General features: G+C 40.6%; 1 protein-coding gene across 2 annotated transcripts in view; it reads left to right on the top strand.

Annotated features, from left to right (window-relative positions):
• The window catches only part of alphaCOP (coatomer subunit alpha), a 105,445-nt gene that overhangs the window by 44,617 nt on the left and 37,471 nt on the right, over positions 1 to 23,357 (top strand). The window contains exons 3-4 of one of the 2 annotated variants that reach the window (XM_076172891.1): positions 21,637 to 21,865; positions 22,085 to 22,271. In XM_076172891.1, coding sequence (XP_076029006.1) covers positions 21,637 to 21,865; positions 22,085 to 22,271 — 416 coding nt within the window. Of the gene's footprint in view, positions 1 to 21,636; positions 21,866 to 22,084; positions 22,290 to 23,357 lie in introns of both variants that reach the window. The other variant, XM_076172890.1, reaches the window with a different exon arrangement.

The following is a 23,357-nucleotide window of genomic DNA, read 5'->3' as shown; positions in this document are numbered from 1 at the left end:
GGATGTGAGATTTAAACGATGCAAGTCTGTCTAGATTTAAGTTTTATATTCGTTAGGGATATTACCTTAATTTAGGTCACACTTTTCTTTGAATCTCTTCCTCCCGACTTGCAAACATTGTAGCTGATTATATATATATATTATGTTTTGGTGCTCTCAAGAACATTGAATGTAGGGAATTATTGGGTGGAAAGGTATAACGAGTTTTGTCGCCCGCAACGGCTCGTGCTCTTTTATCATGGCGACTACCTGACTCAACTTCATTTGTACTAAACATCGTCGTCGTCGTCCTCCTCCTCCTCCTCCACCTCCTCCACCTCATCATCATCATCATCATCATATCACCATCATCATCAATATTATTGTTTTTGTTTCATACCTATTACTTTTACTCTGGGTGGCATTGTATTGCTTTATTGATCTTTATATCACTTCGATAACGAAAGGAACACGAAGACATAAGGACACGTGCCTCAGCTCAAAACGAAGAATAAGATTGAGGTGTTACAAAAGGCAGTAACCAAATTGAACACCAGCCATAAACCATATGAGTAGAGATTACATTGGACTTCCCATTAAAGGAAAGAAGAGAAAGAAGTGACATGGTCGTGGCGCTCGGATCGATGAAGGGGGAGTTTATAAAACTGACAAGAGATTTCTTGATTTAGGACGGAGCGGGGCGGCACCAGGTCAAGGGAACAATTTGAAATAATAATAATAATAATAATAATAATAATAATAATAATAATAATTTATCATCATCATCATTATTACTATTATTATTATTATTATTATTATTATTATTATTATAAACAGGTTTGTGTATATTATATAACATTTCCACCGTGCTCTTTACATTTTTGTTTTGGGACAAGGTGACTCAAATCTAGGGGTCGGTGACCCTCAGTCCAGGTGATGAGAGAAGCAAAATTGTTTTGTTCTTTTTAATAGCGTGGACGTATGTGTGCATACATAAGGCTTATGTTGGGGCAGTCCTTTGATTAGTATAGAATTTCATCCCCGGTGGGTAATAATATCACCTTACCGTTTTGTCTGGTTTGGTTAGTGTATATAGATGTGCTGATAATAGAAAATGGACCTGCTTGCTGGCACAGGTGGACAAGGAAATCATGGTTGCCTGCGGGCTAGCAGGGTTCAGTTATAAGACCTCTCGAGGTTTTCATATTGCCATTGTATTCGATGAATGCTAGTCCTGTGAGACTGTTCACTGCAATTTGATCCCCCCCCCTTGGATTCCAGCAGTCGTTTATATATTTTCGTTTACTAATAGTTATCCCATAATGGCCTTTGATAGGTTTTGTTTGCACATTTAGGATTAATTTAACCCTTTCGTAGTATTTTTTTTAGGGGTGAGATGGCGTGGCTGAGTGGAATAGTTTGTCTGCACCCAGAACAAACATTAAAAAAAATGAAAAGTGTTAATGATTGATGAAAGTATTATTATGATTCATGGGAGGACGAGGTGGTAATACACACACACACAGACACACACGCACACACACACACACACACACACACACACACACACACACACACACACACACACACACACACACACACACACACACACACACACACACACACACACACACATATATATATATATACGTATATATATTTATATATTTATATATAATATGTGTATGTATATGTATATATATATATGTATATATAATATTTATATATAATATATGTGTGTTTGTATATATACATATATATATAATTATATATATATATAATGTATATATATATATATAATTATATATATATATAATGTATATATATATATATATGTATATATATATATGATATGCATATATATACATATATATATGTATACGTGTATGTATATATATGTGTGTGTGTGTAGTTATATATATATATATATATATATATATAGTGTGTATATATAATGTATATATATATATATATATATATTATATAAATAATGTGTGTGTGATATATGTATATATGTGTATATGTATGTATATATATGTATATATATGTGTGTAGTATATATATATATGTATATGTATATATATATATATATATATAATATATATATATATATATATAACTACACACACACATATATATATATACATACACGTATATATAATTGTGTATAAATTCTTACAAGCTTCCAGCAGTAGGCGTTACGCCTGTCACTAGTCCCAGCATGTTTCTCCATGTGGCTCTATCATGGAAGGCCCCTTCCTCCCTAAGAGTTTCGATGTGTGTATATATATATATATATTATATATATATATATGTATATATATATATATATATGTATATATATATGTATATATATATATATATATATATATATATGTGTGTGTTTATATGTGTATATGTTTATATATATATATATGTAAATATATATATATATATATATATATATATATATATAACACACACACACACACACACACACACACACACACACACACACACACACACACACACACACACACACACACTGGCCTCACAAGCCGGAGAACCGGGGTTCGATTCCCCGGCCGGGCGGAGATAAGTTGGGTTTGTCTCCTATCACGTGTAGCCCCTGTTCACCTAGCAGTGAGTAGGTACGGGATGTTAGTCAAGGAGTTGTGACCTTGCTGTCCCGGTGTGTGGTGTGTGAGTGGTCTCAGACCTACCCAGAGATCGGCAAATAATGAGCTCTGAGCTCACTGCCGTAGGGTGGTGTCTGGCTGTCTCGAACAGAGGCTGCAGCAGATCCGAGGTGAATACACACACACACACACACACACACACACACACACACACACACACACACACACACACACACACACACACACACATACATACATACATACATATTTCAATGGGACTGGTCGGCCACCTTTGTGCAGCCAGCACTCGGCAACAGCTCCCTACGTCTCTCATCACCCTGCACAACCTCTCGGCAGAGAGCGGTCGGAGGTGGCGGAGTGGGAGGTTGAGATGGAGGTTCGAGGGACGAGTGGGAGAGTGAAAAGGCAGGGAGGAGAGCGGGTGGAGAAGAATGAGGTGGGAAGGAAGGATAAGCAAGCGAGTGAATGCTGTCAGAAGATGGGGAAGGTTTTCATGGGTGGGGGTGAAAGTGGGCTGAATTTGATGTGGGGAAGAGGATTATGAAGCGGATTGAAGGGAAACTATTGCAGAGGTATGAGGAGAAAAGGTGTTGGTGGCGTGAGTTGAGATGGAGCAGATCGTAGTTCTTGTAGGAAGAAGTGGCAAGGTGGAAGAAGGGGAAAAGGGAACCAGCATAATCGCCTTCCCTTGGCAAGGAAAGTGGAAGGTGATTTAAATGTCGTCGAGGGGGGTTGGAAGTTCACTTCGAACTTGTGGAGTCTTCATCGACCGAGATTCTATTTTGTACAGCTGACCCCGCCCCCCCCCCCGTCGAATCCAGTTTGGAAAGAGAGCTTCACATTGAAGTGGGGGGGTCTGGCAACTGCTGTTGCCTTTCTGGGCCCTGGCCAGCAGCGGTGGGCTAGGAGGAAGAGGAAGGAAAAGTGAGTTTTAGGGCGGAAAAGGGTATTGTGGAGGCTCAGGGAGTGTTAGGGAACGTAAGAATATATATATATATATATATATATATATATATATATATATATATATATATATATATATATATATATATATATATATATATATATATATCCAATCACGAGGTACTGATCACGATGGCTAGTGGTGAGCATGGTCTTATTATTATGCAGCTCAACATTCGATTGCGAATGGCGGTGGCATGCACTGCCTGTCTCATGTGCAGCTACATTAGGACAGCAGGAAGCAGCATTGGTGTTACAGTTGGGCGGAGAAGGCAAACGGGGGTCTTGACAAAGGGCTCGTGCACGAATGCATTATCTCGGTCGAAATATTGTGAACTGTTTGCTTGCATGCAGGAAGCAGGGGACGCCGTTTTCTGCAGAGACCCTGGGAAGGCAGCTAGTAATGGATTACATGTTATTACTGTTGGTGTGGCTGCGTGTCTCTAGGCAAGTGAAGAGAATACAACTGATATTGCTGAGCAGAGGTGGGTAAATGTAGCGGAATGAAAGCTTGCATCTCGTAGGGTACAGATGAGAAATTGGAGGCGGCATTTTTCCAGCGTGCCTAGGGGGCCCCACATACACACACACACGAAAAAGCCAAAAAAAAAAGCGGAAGGATATTGAATGTATTGTATTCAAAGAAAGTAAAATGGTGGAGTATATAGATTTGTAAATGGGATATCTGGATTTACGCCATTAACTGGGGAGTCACTGCTTTAAGAGCTTCGTTCCTCTACATAATAAAATCGTCTGACGTTTGCAAGAGAAACACGGGTATCTATTGGGCGAATCGTGCGCAAGACATATTAGAAAGGGATTGTTCGCTTGAGAAGATTTGAATAGTATTGTTGCCATAACAAGATTCAAATGCACCGCACCACATTGCACTGGTTAATAACTATCTATCTTCCTCATTATCCTTTTCCGTAGAACTATTTTATTCAAAACATGAAATGTGTATTATATTACCCTCAAACTTCTCTGCTCGCTCCAGTGTTGTTTCACTCTTTTTTTTTTCCTGCTTCTGGCAGCATTGTAACGGGCGAGACTCGCCTCGCATACCTTCGTTAAACCAACCAACCTGCTGGCCTTAACCCCGTCTGTAACGGATGATGGCATTTGTCCTTTTACTCTGCCAGTCGCCAGGTTATTTCATTGGGTTGGGTGGTGACCCTTTCGATAGTAATCACATCTCAATTGAAAAACGGTACTTACTTCTATGGACTCGAATCAAACTACTTCGTGCATGGATTTCTTTTGTTGCAACCAGGTTAGGAAATTGTTTTCTAAGAACACTTCCAACTCCTTGCCAGTCGCCCTCCTCCTTCCTTCACCTCCCCCACTTCCTCCTTCCTTCACCTCCCCACCTCCTCCTTCCTTCACCTCCCCACCTCCTCCTTCCTCCACCTCCCCACCTCCTCCTTCCTCCACCTCCCCACCTCCTCCTTCCTCCACCTCTCCACCTCCTCCTTCCTCCACCTCCCCACCTCCTCCATTCCCCTCATTCTCCTTCCTCCACCTCCCTACTTCCCTCGTTTTTCTCCTCATCCTTTTACTTCTCCCCCTTTTCATCCTCTTCTTCTCCATCCCGACTCCTCCTTACGTGCCTCCTCCTCCGTACCCTCTCTTCTATAACCCTTTCTCATCCTTGCCTCTTCTTCTTTCTCTCCACTTTGCCCTCCTTACCTCCTATTTCTCCTTTCCTCCTTACTTTCCTCCGTCGTACCTCCTCTCCCGGTCTAACAACTCCTTCCAACCTCCGCCTCCTCCTCCTCCTCCTCCTCCTCCTCCTCCTCCTCCTCCTCCTACCTCCACTCTACCTCCACTCTACCTCCACTCTACCTCCTCTTCCTTGCATCCTAGTCCTCTCTCTTTCTCCCTCATCCATCATGTTTCCTCATTTTCCCTCCCTCCGCCTTCCCTCCATTCCTCCACTTACCCCTTCCGATCTTAGTCGTCCTCTTTCCCAGCTTCCAAATCTTCGTCGTTCCTACTTCCCCCATTCCGTTCCTTTCTCTTCCTCCTCTTTTCTTACTCTTTTTCGTCTCCACCTTTTCCTACTCATTCCCCATCCTTATTCCCCATCCTTCTATTTCTACTCTTTACCTCCTCCTCCTCCTCCACTTCTTCCGCCGAGATGTACTCCTACCTCAATCTTCCTCATCCTCCATCTTCTTCCTACTTCTTCGTCCTCTCGTCCTTACCTCCTCTCCAATTTCCCCCCTTCCAATGTTCCCTTCCTCGTTCCCCTTCTCTTCCTCCTCCTTACACTCCTCTTTTGCCTTTTCCCTCCATCCTTCCCTTTCCCTGCCACTCCCCTTCCTACTTTTACTCCTCAGTTCATCGTTTTCCACAGCCTCCTCGACCTCCTCCTCGTCTCCTCCCCTTCTCGTCCTCCTCATCTCATTGTTCCTTACCTCATTGCAGTGGATTACAGTGGCAAATCACGAATGTCGCCAGGAGACCTTTCGGTCCCTTGCAAGGTCGTATGTTCAGGGAAGAACTGAATGAACCAGAAGAAACACTTAAAGCAGTGATTCTCAAACAGGGGGTAAATTTACCCCATGGTGGAAAAAAATTGCATGGCAAGGGGCAAATTGATGTACCTGATAGTTGAATAATAATTAAATTCCATTCCATTTTGTAATGTATGTGTATGAGAGAATGCTAAGTGTGCATGTATATATGTTGTGTGTGTGCATGCTGAGGGAGATAGGGAGGAGGGGGGAGGAAGGGAGAGTGTCAGTCAAGCCTATTCAGGCATCTTCAATCCTGTTGCACACCCTCACGGTTCACCCACCAGTAACACCACTGGCCAGAATATCAGTTGGTTTCTTACCGTAACGGTGACCTGGGCTGATTAATGATTTTTCTCATTGCTATATGTTACTGCCGCTATGTAAATACATTAGCAATCTATCTGTCACAGAAGGCAATTGAAGAATCAGTCATGAGTGGCAACATGCAGGATTTTTTTCAGTGAATGGGAAAATACTCACATGACTGATTCATAATTATTATTTTTTCAGATTTTACCATGTCCAACAAATGTACATAACTGGATTCATATGCACGGTTTGGCTTTATGATGGCTAATAATTTTTTGTCTGGAATTAAGGGAGTAAATTGAGAAATACATCAAGGCGAAGGGGTTAATGCTGGAGAAATAGTTGAGAATAAATATGAATACTAAATATGAACTGATAATTCAGGATTTTGCTGGTGTGCTCGTACAACTGAATTTTGAACCTCCAATCTGGACGACGTCCTTTTGCTTCAGCGAGATAATGAAACCATTCATTGACAGAGAGTTGGGGAAATCTGTTTTTCAGGTTGATACAGTCCAGCATAGGTCAAATCCATGTCCTGACAGCATGAGGCCGTCATTGGTCGTCGGGTCACTATGTAACATGTTTCCAGTTCAGAGGTTATTTTCCTTAAAAATTCTGAGGACATGTTCAAAGTGCTCCCTTCTTCCCCCCCCCCCCTCTTACGAGTATGGGAGACTTCTTCGAGGAGGGCGTATGTGCTCTTGTAAGGGGAGTTCGTTTGGAGCGAACATCGAGCATACGGTCAGTGAGAGCTCGGTTGTTACATCTGTCACCGTCTGCGATGATGAGATCGGCAGTGTGTCCCAAAAGGGAGTTCTCCTTGTCTACCTCCTCCCAAGGGGAGTTTCGAGGAAGACCTTGGGCCTTTGGGTCCTACTTCATTTGGGCTTTTGAAGTAGAGGGGCTAGTAGTAGACAAGAGAATTGGAACCCCCTTTGCCACCGTGGGGGTTGGGATGGGGGTGTAGCTCCTCTCTGATGGTGGCGGGAGCTGAATTGGAAATCACCCGGTGTTCATATGAAGGCTTTAAGCGAGATGTGGTGTCAGCCCTTCATTAGTAAATGGGAGAAGGTGTCGAGGTGCTACGGAGATGAATGTAATATCTAGGCGGCCGAATTATAGAGAAGTAACAATCGGAAAGAGAAGTATGTCAGGATGACTCAAGACATGTACAGGGATGCCAGGACAAGAGTGAGAAGTGCAGCTGGTACCACAGAGGCTTTCTCAGAGGGAGCTGGGCTTCACCAGGGGTCAGCTCTTAGCCCCTATTTTTTTTAACCTCCTCATTGATGTGTTGGTGGAGGAGGTGACAAAAGAGGCACCATGGAGTATGCTCTTTGCAGATGACATAGTGTTGGTATCAGAGAGTCGCGAAGAACTACAGGAGTGGTTGGAGCTGTGGAGGGGCTTATTAGAGGACTATGGGCTGAAGGTGAGTAGACAGAAGACGGAGTACCTGGAGTGCAATGTGACTCAGGAAGGCGACCTTTTCATGCAGGACCACAAACTGCCGAAGGTGGAGGCCTTCAAATACCTCGGATCTTATGTAGTGAAGGTTGGAGATCTAGAGAGAGATTGACTACAGGATCAAGTTGGCGTGGAACAATTGGCGGAAAGTATCAGGTGTGTGACAAAAAGATAAGTGCCAGAGTAAAAGGAAAGGTGTACAAGATAGTAATGAGACCAGCGTTGTTGTACGGAGCGGAGACATGGGCACTGAAAAAGGTACAAGAAAGGAAGCTGGACGTCGCAGAAATGAGGATGTTGAGGTGGATGTGTGGGGTGACGAGGTTGGATAGGATAAAGAATTATAGGATTCGCGGTACTGTGAAAGTAGTGGAGGCGTCGGCGAAAGCGCAGGAAAAGAGACTACAATGGTTCGGCCATGTGAAGAGAAGAGATGAAGACTACGTGGGAAGGAGGGTGATGGAGATGGGGGTACAGGGGAGATGCAGGCGAGGGAGACCCAAGCTGCGTTGGAAGGACAGACTGAGAGAGGACCTTAAGGAGAAACATCTGGAGGAGGATCAGGTGATGGACCGTAACAAGTGGAAACGACTAGCGAGGAACGGCGACCCCATATGAAAATGGGAAACGTTAACAAGAAAAGAAAGAAAAGAAGAACAATCGGAAAAGAGGGATTTACTGTCAAGCTGAACCGTACTGGCCGATGAAAGTATGACCAGCAAATTGTGTACTGCTTTAACCTCATTTTTGGGGAATTGGCCTCTTTCCAAATAAGCCATACGCCAGCCAGATAGAAAATAATAATAAACAAACACAGGACTTGTTATGGCGGGTAAATTAAACTTGTAACAAGCCCACAAAAGTATTATTGATATAAAAGTATGGCACGATATAGTGCGCACGTATGCTCTCGACCACGGTTGGTACCGACTTCACACGGTGTCGGCACGCTCATCCGCGTGAATACAAATCCATTGGCGGGAACCAGCTAGATGGTTCCATACGGTTACATCTACACATCTTTACATAATATTACAAATATACACGCTCCCACTACATAGCTCAGCCACCATCTTTCGGTGCCCTCACCGAGTAAACAACATTCGTGGCAGGGAGCAGACAACCACAAGGGCATGTAAAATAAGGCAATAGACAAAAGACATACATATTCATATACTTGGACAGGGTATACAAAAGATATGAACATATACTGGAATATGACATACAAAAGACACATATACTGGAACATGACACACACAAGACACAAACACATACTGGCGCCAGTAGGTAAAATATGGAAATAAAGAATATGGCATAAATTAGGACAGCTCCAATACCTAAACCAGAAGCATCAGGGCAAATGGTAAAAGGAAGACTATAATCTAGGAATGCCAACACAGGCTCCTGAGTAAGTGCATGCTTCAAGAAGAAAAAAAAAAAAAAAAAAAAAAAAAAAAAAATGATGAGCATCATGCCAATGGAAGGACGTATCCATTTTTAGGAGACGAGTAAGAGGCGATGCAATGGAAGCAAAGCATGATAGTATCCTGCCAGTCCTAGGAAAGAGCGTACTTTGTCAGCTCTTAGGTGTAGGAAAGTTTCTATCAGTTTTGATCTTATTATCTGTAGTATGAATGCCATCTTTGTCTACCACATGGCATAATTGGATGCTAGACTTAAAAAATGAACATTTAAGTTGATTGAGCTTCAACCCAACTTTAGCAAAATGTTGCAAGACTAAGGACAACTTATGGAAGTGACTTTCCACATCCGTGGAAACTATAATCAAGTCACCCAGGTACACAAAAAGTCTATTACCCATTAGTCCATGAAAATTTGAGTTGACAAGGCGCTGGCATGTTAAAGGAGTATTCCGCAATCCCATAGGGCAACGGAGTCATTCATAATGACCTGACGGAGTCGAGAAGGCCGTGATCTTACGAGAGTTTTCTTCCAAAGGAATCCGCCAAAAGCCAGCCTTTAGGCCCAAGATGGTGAGCACTGTGTTACCTGTTCCTATGGACTGAAGATCACTCAACACAGGCAAAGGGTAATTATCTGAAATTATGACATCGTTGACATGCTCATAATCGATAACAGGGCGGAATGATCCATTCTTCTGGGGCACAAGAGGGAGCGGGGAGTTCCACTCGGAACGAGACTCTTTGATGACACCCTCACTCAACAACTTGTCAATTAGGGACTGAGCTACAAATCTACGAGAATGAGGCAACCTGTAAGAACGTACGTAGACTGGACGCACCCCTGGTTTCAGATCAATACTATGGACAACACGATCCGTAACTCCCAGTCGTTCCCCAGGTAAGGCCAGAACTTGACGATATGTCACTAACAACTCAGTGAGACTGTCTCATACCTCATGAAAATCAATGTTGCCTACATATGTCTCATACTGAGAGGCTAAATGAGCTGCGTCACTTGGGTGTGTAGACGATTGAATAGAAGCTGCTATGATGGGTGAATCCTGGACATTGTCAACATCAATAACACCAAAAGAACCCAAATGGATACCAGAAGAAAGTGTGATGGGAACACCAATAAAATTGGTTATCAGGGCCGTGGTAACATGGTCCTCACAAACAGTGGAAAGAGTACCCTCCAATGCAAGATGTCTAACACGAACAGGGTTAGGTCGAAATAAGACGTCAGATCCAATTGGAGCATCTAAAATACGCACTGGGACTCGAACTGCACTAGAAGGACCAATATAGTGCTTGCCAACAACAACAACAACAGCAGCAGCAGCACAAGAAAGTACAGGGGACCCTAAAAGTTTTGAACCTTTGGAAGACAACTGCCTGGTCAGACCATGCACAGTAGGTAAGCTATGTATAGAAACTGGTCAGTCTATTGCAGAAATGACATTGTTGTCGAAAGTAACTTTACGGTGCCGAGGAGATATATCTATGACATAAGTTGCTAAAGTAGGAAAGCCAGAGTTAATCACACTGAAGTATGAAATCAGAAACTACCACAAAGTTATCATGAAGCACTTTAGCATGGGGAGAAAACCTTAAGGGAATACAAATAGATCCAAGAATAGACAAGGAGAGCCTTGTACAGCTTGCCAAGCACTACAAGAAGTTAAGTGTTACGTTGTACAAATCCTTGAGAGCAGAATATGTTTTATTACCTATTATACTACATTCTGCCCCAGTGTCTACCGCTACAGAGATGACTGGTCCATATAACACTAAAAGGTAAGGTGTTGAGAAGAGACAGCAGCCACTTAAGGGACGATCTTGGACAGGTCACTGTTAGTCAGTTTTGTGAAAATAAGACTTAGTATGTTTGGTGATTGAACTGTTTTCTGCTCAAAGCTTCAAAATCTTGGAACACTGATCAGTGGAATGGCTACACTGTCCATGGACATGAGCAGCTAAATTGCGGCTGAAATAACATTCTTGAAAAGTCGTGTGATGCTAGAAGAGGAATTAATGAAACACCTAAGAATTTCGCTCATGACATTTACGAAGGGAACAGAAAACATTAGGGTGATCTACTTTGTTACAATACGTGTCTGTAAGTATGGTAGATACATGTGGAGATGAGGGAGTGCTCTTTCGAAGACAGGAAGTGGTGAAGGAGTGGTAGGAAACTCCGGAGTCAGCTGTGAATGACTAGGTGGTACAGGAACTAGCAAGGGACGATGAGGCAATTCTTTTAACTTTTTAGAAAGATCTGTTGCAAATGTTAGTAAGACTCCTTTGTCTGATAACTAAGAGAAGAAGCAATCTTTCGCTCATATGGAAAGAGGAACAAAATGTGGAATAAGCACTCCAAAACAAGTCGGAGTCTGTCTAATGTAATTGAATTATTTTCTGTTGTGAATGCGTCAATGAATCTAATGCTTCAGAGGCCACCATACTGGCTCTAGCCTAAGCATGTATAAGTATTTCTGTGGCCATAGAGGAAGAGTACACGCCAGCTAACCTGAAGCACCAGAGAAAATTATCGCCTGCCAGGCTTTCATCAAACATTTTAAGAAAAATCGCCCGGAAGGTGGCGTAATCATAGTTTAAAGTTCTAGGGTTGATGCATTAAGCTGATATCTCAGAGGTACAAGTTGAGATAGAACAAATTTAATTTTTTTTCCGATTCCGTAATGACGTTAATGTTGATACTGTCCTCACATTGTTGAATAAATGCAGATGCTGAGTATTTAGGATCTTAAACCGAGTATTGTACAACGGAGGAGTCCTGGTGCAATAGGGTAGTATTGGGAGGAGCCATGGCTAGGGAGTCCAGAAATCAAACACAAATACTGACGTCTGAGAGGGATACTAGCGTCCTGAAGGAAGGCAGGACAGGGGCCACTGAATGCAGTATGGCTCTCGTCCACACAGGGATTAGCTGCCGATTAGCTACGCACGTGATCCTGGTCAACACATATCTATAAAATCATGGAATTATAAGAATGTATATAAAAGGTTACTATTAAGTGAAATTAGCCTCGTCATAGAATACGAAGAATGATAGAAAACCTAAGTTGGCTGACAACAACACGCCGACTATGGACTCCAACATAGACTCTGAACACAATAGTCATCCAACAACATCCATGTACACAATAAGGGTGTTGCTGGAATTACTACAGCAATACGTTGAGAAATCTCGTAGTACGCAAATGCTGGGACGATGGTACGGTAGCTAGCGGCGAAGAGACGAGCTTAAAGTCGGAGGCGAAGTGGTGCGAGTCGATGTCCAACAGAATAATACAAAGCAGTCCAGTTTCACTTTTTGCACTTCCCTAATAGTCATGTATTTGCAATCTCATGCACTGCAGTGTTTATACGGACCTAGCTGTAAAAATGAGTAAAAAAATATATATATACGCCAAATTACCCACCAAATACACTTGTCACTAAATTCAGTCACTAAATTGTCTCGCATAGAAATATAATGCTTTTATCCGCCGCCACCATTTAATATTATGGGTAAATTAAACTTACTAGTCCACAAAAGTATTATTGATGTAAAAGTACGTCATCACCAGATGGAGCTATATGCTGTGTTTAGAATGCAACAGTGGCGGTTCGTAGCTAAAATTTGTGGGAGTGCTGCTCTAGAAAAGTTTTAGCTTTTGTTTTAATATTGTATAAAAGGAAGTAAACAGGTATAAAAAGAAAATTTATTCAGAAACTTGATAAAATCCTAAAATAAACATTTTTTTTTTACTTAATGTAACCTAAATTGTTACCGTTTAAGCCAGCGATTCCCAAACTATGGGTCGCGAAGTGTTCAAGAATGGGTCGCGAGACCTTGTTAGAAAAAAAATAATTTCAATCAAAAGCTTCCCTACACATACGCATAAAACCAAACTAAGCTAAACTAAATTGCTTTTGATACTTGGGTCGCCACATCTTCACCAGATCTGGATATGGGTCGCGGCCAAAAAAGTTTGGTTTAAACTTAATCCATTCATTTAAAAATGAAACCCATTCTTGTTTTAATTTGCGCTAAAAAGTAAGTAATATTCTCCTTGATCTCTGGATGACAACTGAGGATTTTTTTTTTCCATTGAAAGCACTGCAAGCTGTTAGTCTTTACGAATTCATAATGCTTCTTAGAATTTTTTTTTTTTATTCTTTTCAATGTTGAAAAGCAGCGTTCCTCCTCTGATGTAGTCATGGGAATTGTCAAAAGGATTTTTTATCAGTTTCGTAATTTCACTAAGAATATCACCTAGGTTATTTTCCAAGATAAATTTCAGCAGGTCAGTTATTTTGCAATATTCATAAATATCAGACCTATAATAAAATACTCTTAGTTCAGTTTCAAGCTTTTCTTTGTCAATCATGGGGTATGCTTCAGTGGTCAGTACTGTCTCTTCTGTAGGAAATTCTTCTTAAGATTAGTGAAGCACTTCTTGTTAAACAATTTAGCAACTACTAAGTGTTTAGTGAAAGAATATCTGTCCATTATATACAGTCACACACTTCCTTAGTTTCTGCCATGAATGTCTTTGAAGGATTCTCACAGTACTTTGAGTTTCTTAATCCTAAAATAGCAGTTTTGAAATTTGTTATATATTCATGAATTTTAAACACACTAAATTTCTTGAGACTGCATTTGGTTGTAAATTGTCTCAACATGAGGCTTAATCTGATGAAAAAGCTCTAGCCCAAATTTGAAATTATCATCGTTCATTTCTGTTGCTTCTGCAATGGTTTGATCTGTATGTGATGTTGACTGAATCTCAGTAAGGCAGTTTTTTAAAGGTTGCAATTTTTTATGAACTCTGTTGAAGTTCCACCTTGTAGAGGATGGACGTGGAATGCTGACATCCGTATACTTCTTGAGAACGGACACACGTTGCGGTGATCTTGAGAAGAATGTTGGAATAGCCAGAATGTTAGAGAAAAATATTGTTGCGTTTCGTGTAATACTTGCTGCATTTCTCGTTATTAAATTAAGTTGATGTGCATAACAGTGAATGAAATGTGCATTACTATAAACTGCTTTTATTTTTTGCTTGAGCGCCTGCTTTTTTGCTCCAGCAAATTTCTGACCTATCAGTTTTTGTCTATTTCCTCGAAGGATTGTCCAATTGTTCTGAAATACGCTTTGATATGCCATCTGAAGTTTGATTTTCTGGAATAAAGAATCCCTAGAAACGTTCTAATATTTCTCCATTCAATACGTACCGTAGAACAAGGACTATTTGACTGTGTTCCAAAACATCTGTTGTGTCATCAGCCATGGCAGCTACAAAGGAGTCTTTTCTAATTTCCGTCCTTATCGCCTTATAGTATATTTGTAGCAGGTAGTCAAGTATCTCATTCTGTATGGTCTTTGGAACACCTTTGAAGACAGTACTGGTTTCTAAGTGATTCTTCAAATCTGGATCTAATTTAGATGCAAAATTTACTAATCCTCTAAATACCCCTGGGTTTACTGAATCGTCTTTTTCATCATGTCCACGTAAGGGAGTTTTAAGGTTTCCACAAAAGAATATGCAGTAATATTTTGGGCATAATTTCACGGTTCTTTTTAACCCTTATGTTATACTCATTGATTGAAAGTCTGTATGCCTCACTAAGTTTCTCCGTAATATTTACGGTTCCTAAAAGTGACAGCGAATCCACATTATCAACGTGCTGCTTTGACTTTTCATGCTTTTCATTTTTTTTTTCTAAAACCATCTTTTGGCCATGTTACATCACCTCCAAACAACATACACGGGAAGCAAAACGGTGCATGTTTTTCACAACTGCAAAGCCAACTTTTACGTTGGTACAATTCAGAATTAAAACTACGAATATTTCTTGTTGCTTATGACTGGCTGAGATATTTGAATATCAGGTGTTGAGCGACCTCTTTTCTTAACTGTAATTTTCTTATGGAGAGACAGCCGTGAAAACTTAAGCTGGTGAAGTTCATTAACAGTCACAGAGCTTATTTATTGGGGATGGAAGGCCATGGTTCAAGTTTTCTGTAAAATAAAAGAACAAAAAAATCAATCAGATACACCAGCTGGGAGCAGGATAATAATCTAATTCTACACTTTATCACATAGATTATGGTACACAGTTTGTAAGCACAACACACGTGGAGTGAAAACAAGCATACAAACAAAACAAACATACAAACAAACAAACAAACATTATCTCCCAGTTCGTCAGGGTCGGCACTGCGGGAGCGACAGTGTCTCTTCCTCGTATGTGTACCCTGCCACTGGACAGTTCCATGCAAAGATTTTTGTATATTTTTTCATAATCTGGGGCTTTATGACGTCATAGTGAATTATTTTTTTTAAGTTTAAGGATGATATTTTGTACTTGTACAAGTATAAAGAAAGAAAGAGAAGAGAGGACTCGTTATATTGAATGTTATCGATAATTATTTCAAGTGGAAATTGGGGGTGCTGCAGTTCCACAGTGTATTACGCGAGCCGCCACAGGAATGCAAAATAGACCAGAAATATTTTCGTCAGAAAGTCGCTCAAAAACTACTTTTGAGATTTTTGTTTTTAACATGGTTCTCTTGAAAACAGCATCACGGAAAAAAATGCGATGTTGTACCTGGTGATGATGGTTACCCTTTAAAAGGCAGCCCCACGTGATACTGGCTGAATGCAATAGAAGAAGGTTCTTTTGTGTTGTAGAGGTCGAGATTATTTTCCCTTCGTATACAGAGCAGGCACGAATCGAAACTTGTCTTGTTTTTAGGTGGAGGCTGGATTGGACTGAAATGGAGGTCGGCTTTGTGTGCGTCGGGGAAGAAAATGTCCTAACAGCGTTTTTGCCACTGTTGACCGTTACAGTCCTGTTAGTTCAAATACAACGCCTCTGCTCGCTCAGGGTGAGCAGCAGTTGAAGAATAAAAGCGTGAGTCACCTTTAATGGGAGATGTAAGAAAGTGGGGATAATTATGAAAACATGAGGTCATATTGATGATTCAGATGCATCGACGGACGAAGGGGGGTTACTGGGTGTAGATGTGGGTGTGGTGAGACGAGGAGTGTGCTCCTTCCCCACCCCTGGGTGACAGCCACAAGTTGGGGGTTGGCGTTGGGTAGATTGTCTCTATTTCAAGGCAATGGAAAGTAGATCACTTCTCGTATCGTCGTGTTAAAGTTGAATAGTGAATGCCTTGCATTTGAGAGAATAGCGTGCGCAGGTGTGTTCGTATGTAAGGTTTTGTTAGGTATTGTCTTGGTGCGTGTGCGTATGTGCGTGCATCGTGCTTTGTGTGTGTGTGATTCACCACTGTGTGTGTGCGTGCGTGCGTGCGTGTTTGTGTGAGAGAGAGAGGGAGGGTCTCCGTCTGTAGCTCGTGTGCATGTGTTTCTGTGTGCGAGTGTATGTATTTACTTGTAATATACAGGAAAGGAACAACATTCACGGAGTCCGTCTCTTACTCTTCAACTTGTCATAGTTTCAAGTATATGTATTGTTCCAATTTGGGCTATATCCTTCTTTTCTAATTATCATGCTTGAGTTTGAATCCATTTATTGTTCCAGCCTGGACTGTATCACCTAAACTATTCCAAGTATTTATGTATCTATATATACTTTAGACTTTCTTTCTCAATATGTTCTCATGATCTCTTAAAGCCCTTCCATCCCTAAAGAAGATATCTGTCAGTGTAATCTGTCCCTTTTAGCGACCTGCATATTGTAATCATATCGCCTATTTTTCTTCGATCTTTCAACTTGGGAGATATAGTGCTTTTACAGGTATAGTCTCTCCTCTAATGGCTTATTTACCAGGCTGGGGACAAGTTTGGTTGCCGCCTTTTGTATTCCCTCGTTCATGTATATCTTCACTTTGTGTGTGGGGGGGGGGGACCCACTGACGCATACTCTGGTCGTGGATAGATAAGGTTTTCTACGATTTTTTTCATCATTTCTTCATCTATATATGTGTATTTGTTTGTGCATGTGTGTGTATATTTGTGCGTATATGCGGTTGTATTTACCTAATTGTATTTTGCGGGAAGGGGAGCTACGCTCGTGAGGTCCCGCCTTTGTATCTCGGTGTCTAGTCTGCTCATGAATGATTTTTGCGCACACTATTTTATTGTCCAGTTTGTTCCAAGTGTCCACCACTCTATGTGGAAAACTGTTTTTCTTCAGATCTCTTCTGTATTTGTGTTTTTTGTTCTTTCTATGTCCTCTTGTGCTTCTCTTGTCCCAGTTTAACAAGAACTCTCTATCGAGTATTTCTGTCCCCTTCATGATTCTGTAGATGGTCAGTAGGTCACCTCTCTCTCTTCTTTGCTCCAGAGTCTGTAACCCCAGTTTAGCCAATCTCTCCTCGTATGACAAGTTTGCAAGTGCAGGTGCCTTTTTTGTGGCTGTTCTCTGGATTCTTTCTATTTTCTTTATATTAGTTTTGGTACTGGGTGACCACAATGTTGTTGCATATTCTAGTCTAGGCCTTATCAGTGTGACCAATATTTTTAAATAATTTCTTCGTCCAAATATGTAAATGCCATTTTTATTGATCTTAGTAAGTTGTAGGATTCTCCGACAATTTTGTTTATCTGTTTATCACAAGTCGTTTGAGATAATTACACCCAAATATTTTTCGGATCTCTCCTTTACCTCCTTAGTTCCAATTTGATAAAGTCCTGATATTCTATTTTTGCTTTTTCCAAACTCCATTATACTACACTTGTGTTCGTGCTTGCGTTCGTGTGTGTATACCGTATATCAAGGTATATATAGACCTTGCCGTATATGTGCTTTGTTTCTGCGCGCGCGTGTATATGTATGCGTGTGTGCATTTGTGTGTGCATGTGTGTGTGTGCTTACATGCGCACATGCAAGCACATGCATGTGTACGTGTACGTGTGTACAATTATGCAGGGTTTGTATTTACCTAATTGTAGTATACAGGAAATGAGCAACGCTCGTTTGGTCTCGTTACCTATTCTCTAATTTTCTAACATACCTAGACTCAAATTCGTTTGTTTGTATTTACCTAGTTGTATTTTGCGGGAAGGGGAGCTATGCTCGTGATGTCCCGCCATGTATCTCGCAGTGTCTAGTTTGTTTTTAAACTCGTGAATGGTTTTTGCGTCCAGTTTGTTCCAAGTGTCCAAAACTCTATGTGGAAAACTGTTTTTCTTCAGTTCTCTTCTATAGCTATGTTTTTTTATTTTCTTTCCATGTCCTCTTGTGTTTCTTTTGTCCCAGTTAAATAAGTTCTCTCTATCAAGTATCTCTGTGCCTTTCATGATTCTGTAGATGGTCAATAGGTCACCTCTCTCTCTTCTTTGCTCCAGTGTGTGTTTGTTTGTTTGTTTGTTTGTGTGTGTGTGTGTGTGTGTGTGTGTGTGTGTGTGTGTGTGTATTTACCTAGTTGTATTTACCTAGTTGTATTTTGCGGGAAGGGGAGCTATGCTCGTGTTGTCCCGCCATTGTATCTCTCAGTGTCTAGTTTGCTTTTAAACTCGTGAATGGTTTTTGCGCTTACTATTTTATTATCCAGTTTGTTCCAAGTGTCTAAAACTCTATGTGGAAAACTGTTTTTCTTCAGTTCTCTTCTATAGCTATGTTTTCTTAATTTCCTTCCATGTCCTCTTGTGTTTCTCTTGTCCCAGTTTAGTAATTCTTCTCTATCAAGTATCTCTGTGCCTTTCAACGATTCTGTAGATGGTCAGTAGGTCTCCTCTCTCTCTTCTTTGCTCCAGTGTCGGTAGCTCCAGTTTAGCCAATCTCTCCTCGTATGATAGGTTTGCAAGTGCAGGTGCCATTTTTGTAGCTGCTCTTTGGATTCTTTCTATTTTCTTTATGTTCTTTTTAGTACTGGGGGACCACAATGTCGCCGCATACTCTAGTCTAGGCCTTATCAATGTAACCAAATTTTTTTTTATCATGTCTTCGTCCAGGTAAGCAAAAGCCACTTTTATTGATCTTAGCAAGTTGTAAGTCTCCCCGACAATTTTGTTAATCTGTGTATCATAGGACAAGTCGTTTGTGATAATAACTCCCAAGTCTTTTTTGGATCCTACTTTCTTTACTTCCTTGGTTCCAATTGTATATTTTCTTGATATTCTGTTTTTGCTTTTTCCAAACTCCATTATGCTACACTTCTGTGTGTGTGTGTGTGTGTGTGTGAGAATTTACCAAATTTATGGGTTTGGAGCTATGCTCATAAGGTCTCATATATCCACATACATATATGAAACTTAGCCCGAAATAGATTTATGCTGTTGGATTCTTCTAATTTGTTTCATAAGTTGAGGTATCTGTGGAAAACTGTATGTGTGCGTGTGCGTGCGTGTATTTACTTAGTGGTATTTTACGGGACGAGAGCTATGCTCGTAGTAGCCCCGTTTTCGTATCTCTCCACATCCAGTTTATTCTTAAAATCGTGTATAGTTTTGGCATTCACTGTTACTCCTTTCAGTTTGTTCCAGATATCAGTCACTCTGTGGGAAGCTGTTCTTTTTCAGGTCTCTTCTGTAGCTGTCTTTAGTTTCTTTTCGTGTTCTTTTGTTTCTCTTCTGTCCCACTTTAACAAGTCGTCTCTGTCGAGAATTTCCATCCCTTTCATAATTCTGAAAAGGGTCAACAAATCGCCTCTTTCTCTTCTCTGTTCCAGTGATGACAGATGTAATTCTTCCAATCTTTGTTCGTATGTCAGGTTTGTCAGTGTAGGCGCCATCTTTGTCACTGCTCTTTGCATTTTTTCTAACTTATGCTCTTCTTTGTGCTAGGTGCCCATAGTGTTGCAGCATATTCTAGTTTAGGTCTTATCAGTGTAACAACTATTTTTTTTAACCATCTTATCCATGTAGTCAAAGGCCACTTCATTGACCTCATTAAGTTATAAGTTTCTCCAAATAATTTATTGACATGTTTATCAGGTGTCAAGTCACTTGAGATGATTACTCCCAGGTCCCTTTCTGAATTGACTTTTTTGACTTCTTTGTTTCCAATTTTATACTGTCCCGATACTCTATTTTTACTTTTTCCAAATTCCATTATGCTACATCTTTTAATGTTGAGTTCATCTCACTTTTCCAACTCCATTCCCATATTTTGTCTAGGTCTTCTTGTAGCGATATGCAATCTTCTTCTGTTCTTACTCTCTTGAGTAATTTGGCATTGTCAGCAAAGAAGTTCATATAACAGTTTACTCCCTCATCCATATCATTTATATATATGGCAAACATTAAAGGAGCCAGTACAGAGCCTTGTGGGATGCCACTTTTCACATCTTCCCAGTTCAAATTTTTGTCTCTAAGTACCACTCTCATTTTTCTCCCAGTTAAGAAATCCTTCATCCATTCCAGCAGTTTACCTTGTATTCCTCCTATTCAATTTTTCTTATTAATTTTTTATGTGGTACTTTGTCAAATGCCTTCTGCAAATCCAAGAAGATGCAATCTGCCCAGCCATTTCCTCCTTGTATTATCTCAATCTTGAGTAAAAGCAGATTAGGTGTCCATAGTGTCACAGCATACTCCAGTTGTGTGTGTGCGTATGTGCATGTGTGTACAAATGTTTACCTAATTGATATACAGTGTACAAGAAAGGAGGGGTCCCTTCTCTTATTCCATGAAATGTGCCCAGATTTAAATTTGTGGACTTTCATGGACTTAACTTGGATTATATCATTATCATTGAGGGTATTCCCCAGTTTTGATGCACGAGTGCAGTAACTGTATTTCTTAATATCTTCCTGACATGCAGCTCTCCTCAATGTGTTCCCATGACCTTGTGTTATTCTCCAGTCCTAAATCAAGATATTTTTTCTCTGTCAGCTTTTTTGCCACTTTCTTTAATGACCAGAACTCTGTAATTAAGTTATCCTTTGCTCTTAATCATTTTAATGATGGCAAGTCCAAAGTCTCTAGTATCTCCTCATAAACAAAACAAAGGCTCCTGCATAGGTTTCCCAGATTCAGTAATCTCCAGACTTCCAGACTTCCCCAGAAATCATCCCAGTAGAGAAATCGATCCTGACATGCCTACAGTCAGACCACCACCCTACACAGAAACGGTACCAATGCAGAATTGGTCTGATGACAAATATTCAATGCCTTAGGTGCAACATCTACAGAGAAAACAGCAAATTATACCTGTACAACACAGTCCTGCTCTTGTCCACACCAGATAGCTCCATGCACTCTCTTTAGAGTGACTTATGACCAGTTTCTTGGGTGCTGTGGTTCTTTTGCAAGCATATACAAGGGAAACAGACAGATTGACCCTTTTTTATCATTGGTCATAGTATCAATAGTAGAATGAATAATTTGGATTTTTTTCTTGTAGCCTCCACAGTGGAATCATCCAGCTCTGGGACTACCGAATGTGTACTCTGGTTGACAAGTTTGATGAACATGAAGGACCAGTTAGGGCTGTGTGCTTTCATCAACAACAGCCCCTCTTTGTTTCTGGTGGAGATGACTACAAGATTAAAGTATGGAACTACAAATTAAGGAGGTGCCTGTTTACTTTACTTGGACATTTGGATTACATAAGGACCATTGAATTCCATCAGGTCAGTATGCAGCATGACAATGCAGTATGTACACACACACACACACATGGACACCAAGAATTGTGTATGATTTGTGGTTACTCTCTTGAATGTTATATCTCTTTAGAATTGAATGACATGTTTGATTGGATATAGTTCTATTTTATTGTATTAAATGGAAAACTAGATGCACTTGTGATGACATTGATGATAATTAATTTGTAATGATTTTTATGACAGGAATATCCCTGGATCCTGTCAGCCTCAGATGACCAAACCATACGCATCTGGAACTGGCAAAGTCGCAATTGTGTGTCCATCTTGACTGGACACAACCACTATGTTATGTGTGCCCGCTTCCACCCAACCCAGGATCTCATTGTTTCAGCCTCCTTAGATTGTTCAGTTCGTGTGTGGGATATCTCAGGTATTCCTGGCAAACCAGGTGAGTGGACAGCAGAGGGAGCACTAGTACCCTTGCACAAGCAGCCGCAAATATATGGGGTCTAAATACAACCTCAGAATACATTTTTAAGACTTACTCTTGGAAATGTCTGTTGTTTCAAGTAAAAACTTGATTATGTGCTTGAGTGCTTTTTGAAAAGGAAGATGTGTACATTTGGTACATGTAGGTAATAGTCAAATAACCAGTAAGGCAGTAAATTGGGTTGATAAGTTCTTACAGTTATGCATGCTTTGCAAAATGACTATTATTAACATTTCTAACCAGATAAGGGTTTCTGGATTTTCTCTATTGGCCTGGCCCATTCTTAACCCTTTTCTTCAGTACTTCATGGTATGAAAGTGTGTGTTCATCCCTTTGGATTGGCCATTTGATATTAGAAATATAAATTCACAGTTGATTACCCCTTTTCCCATTTCCCATGATTACCCATTTTCAACTGATAGCATACATATAGTGTGACATGTTTAAAATGAACAAGTGCATCAATATCTTCTCTATGATCTATGTACACAATGGATGGAGGGATTAGAATAACTGGACATGACTTGTCTCACAAGGACAGTATGCTATGCAGAAATATGGAGATTATAATTGCCTATTAGCTAATGTCGTTACATTACCTCCCTCCCTGTTTAATGTACCCATGATAATAGCAATTGACCTAGAATTTCACTGGCTGGAAACCCAAAACCCCACAGTGGCTGGCAGTGGATCTTGAGCCCTCCCAATAGATCTCACTGGAAAGAAACTTTGGAGTGTTGTGTCTGTTGTATTACGGTGGGACAGTTTATCACTGAAAAATATTGGTTAGAGTATGGGAGTAGTCACCAATTGTCAGTTCTTGTGTGAAAATGTGGAGGCCCAGTTTGGAGGTTGAGTGTCAGCTCCTCAGGACTGCTCCAAATGGAAATGAGGGAATTGGTGTGTCTTGAAAGTGGGCAGAAGGGAGATGATTTATATTTAATGGTTGGAGGTAGCAGTGTGGTATTGTATACTGCATTTTAGTGTTTGCAGTCAGTTTGATGTGCCTGTATATTGGTAGGTGGT

The sequence above is a fragment of the Oratosquilla oratoria genome, chromosome 33, assembly GCF_046742065.1.
Source record: "Oratosquilla oratoria isolate Oo_2021 chromosome 33, ASM4674206v1, whole genome shotgun sequence".
Taxonomy (NCBI): domain Eukaryota; kingdom Metazoa; phylum Arthropoda; class Malacostraca; order Stomatopoda; family Squillidae; genus Oratosquilla; species Oratosquilla oratoria.
This window is presented reverse-complemented; position numbering and strand designations above follow the sequence as displayed.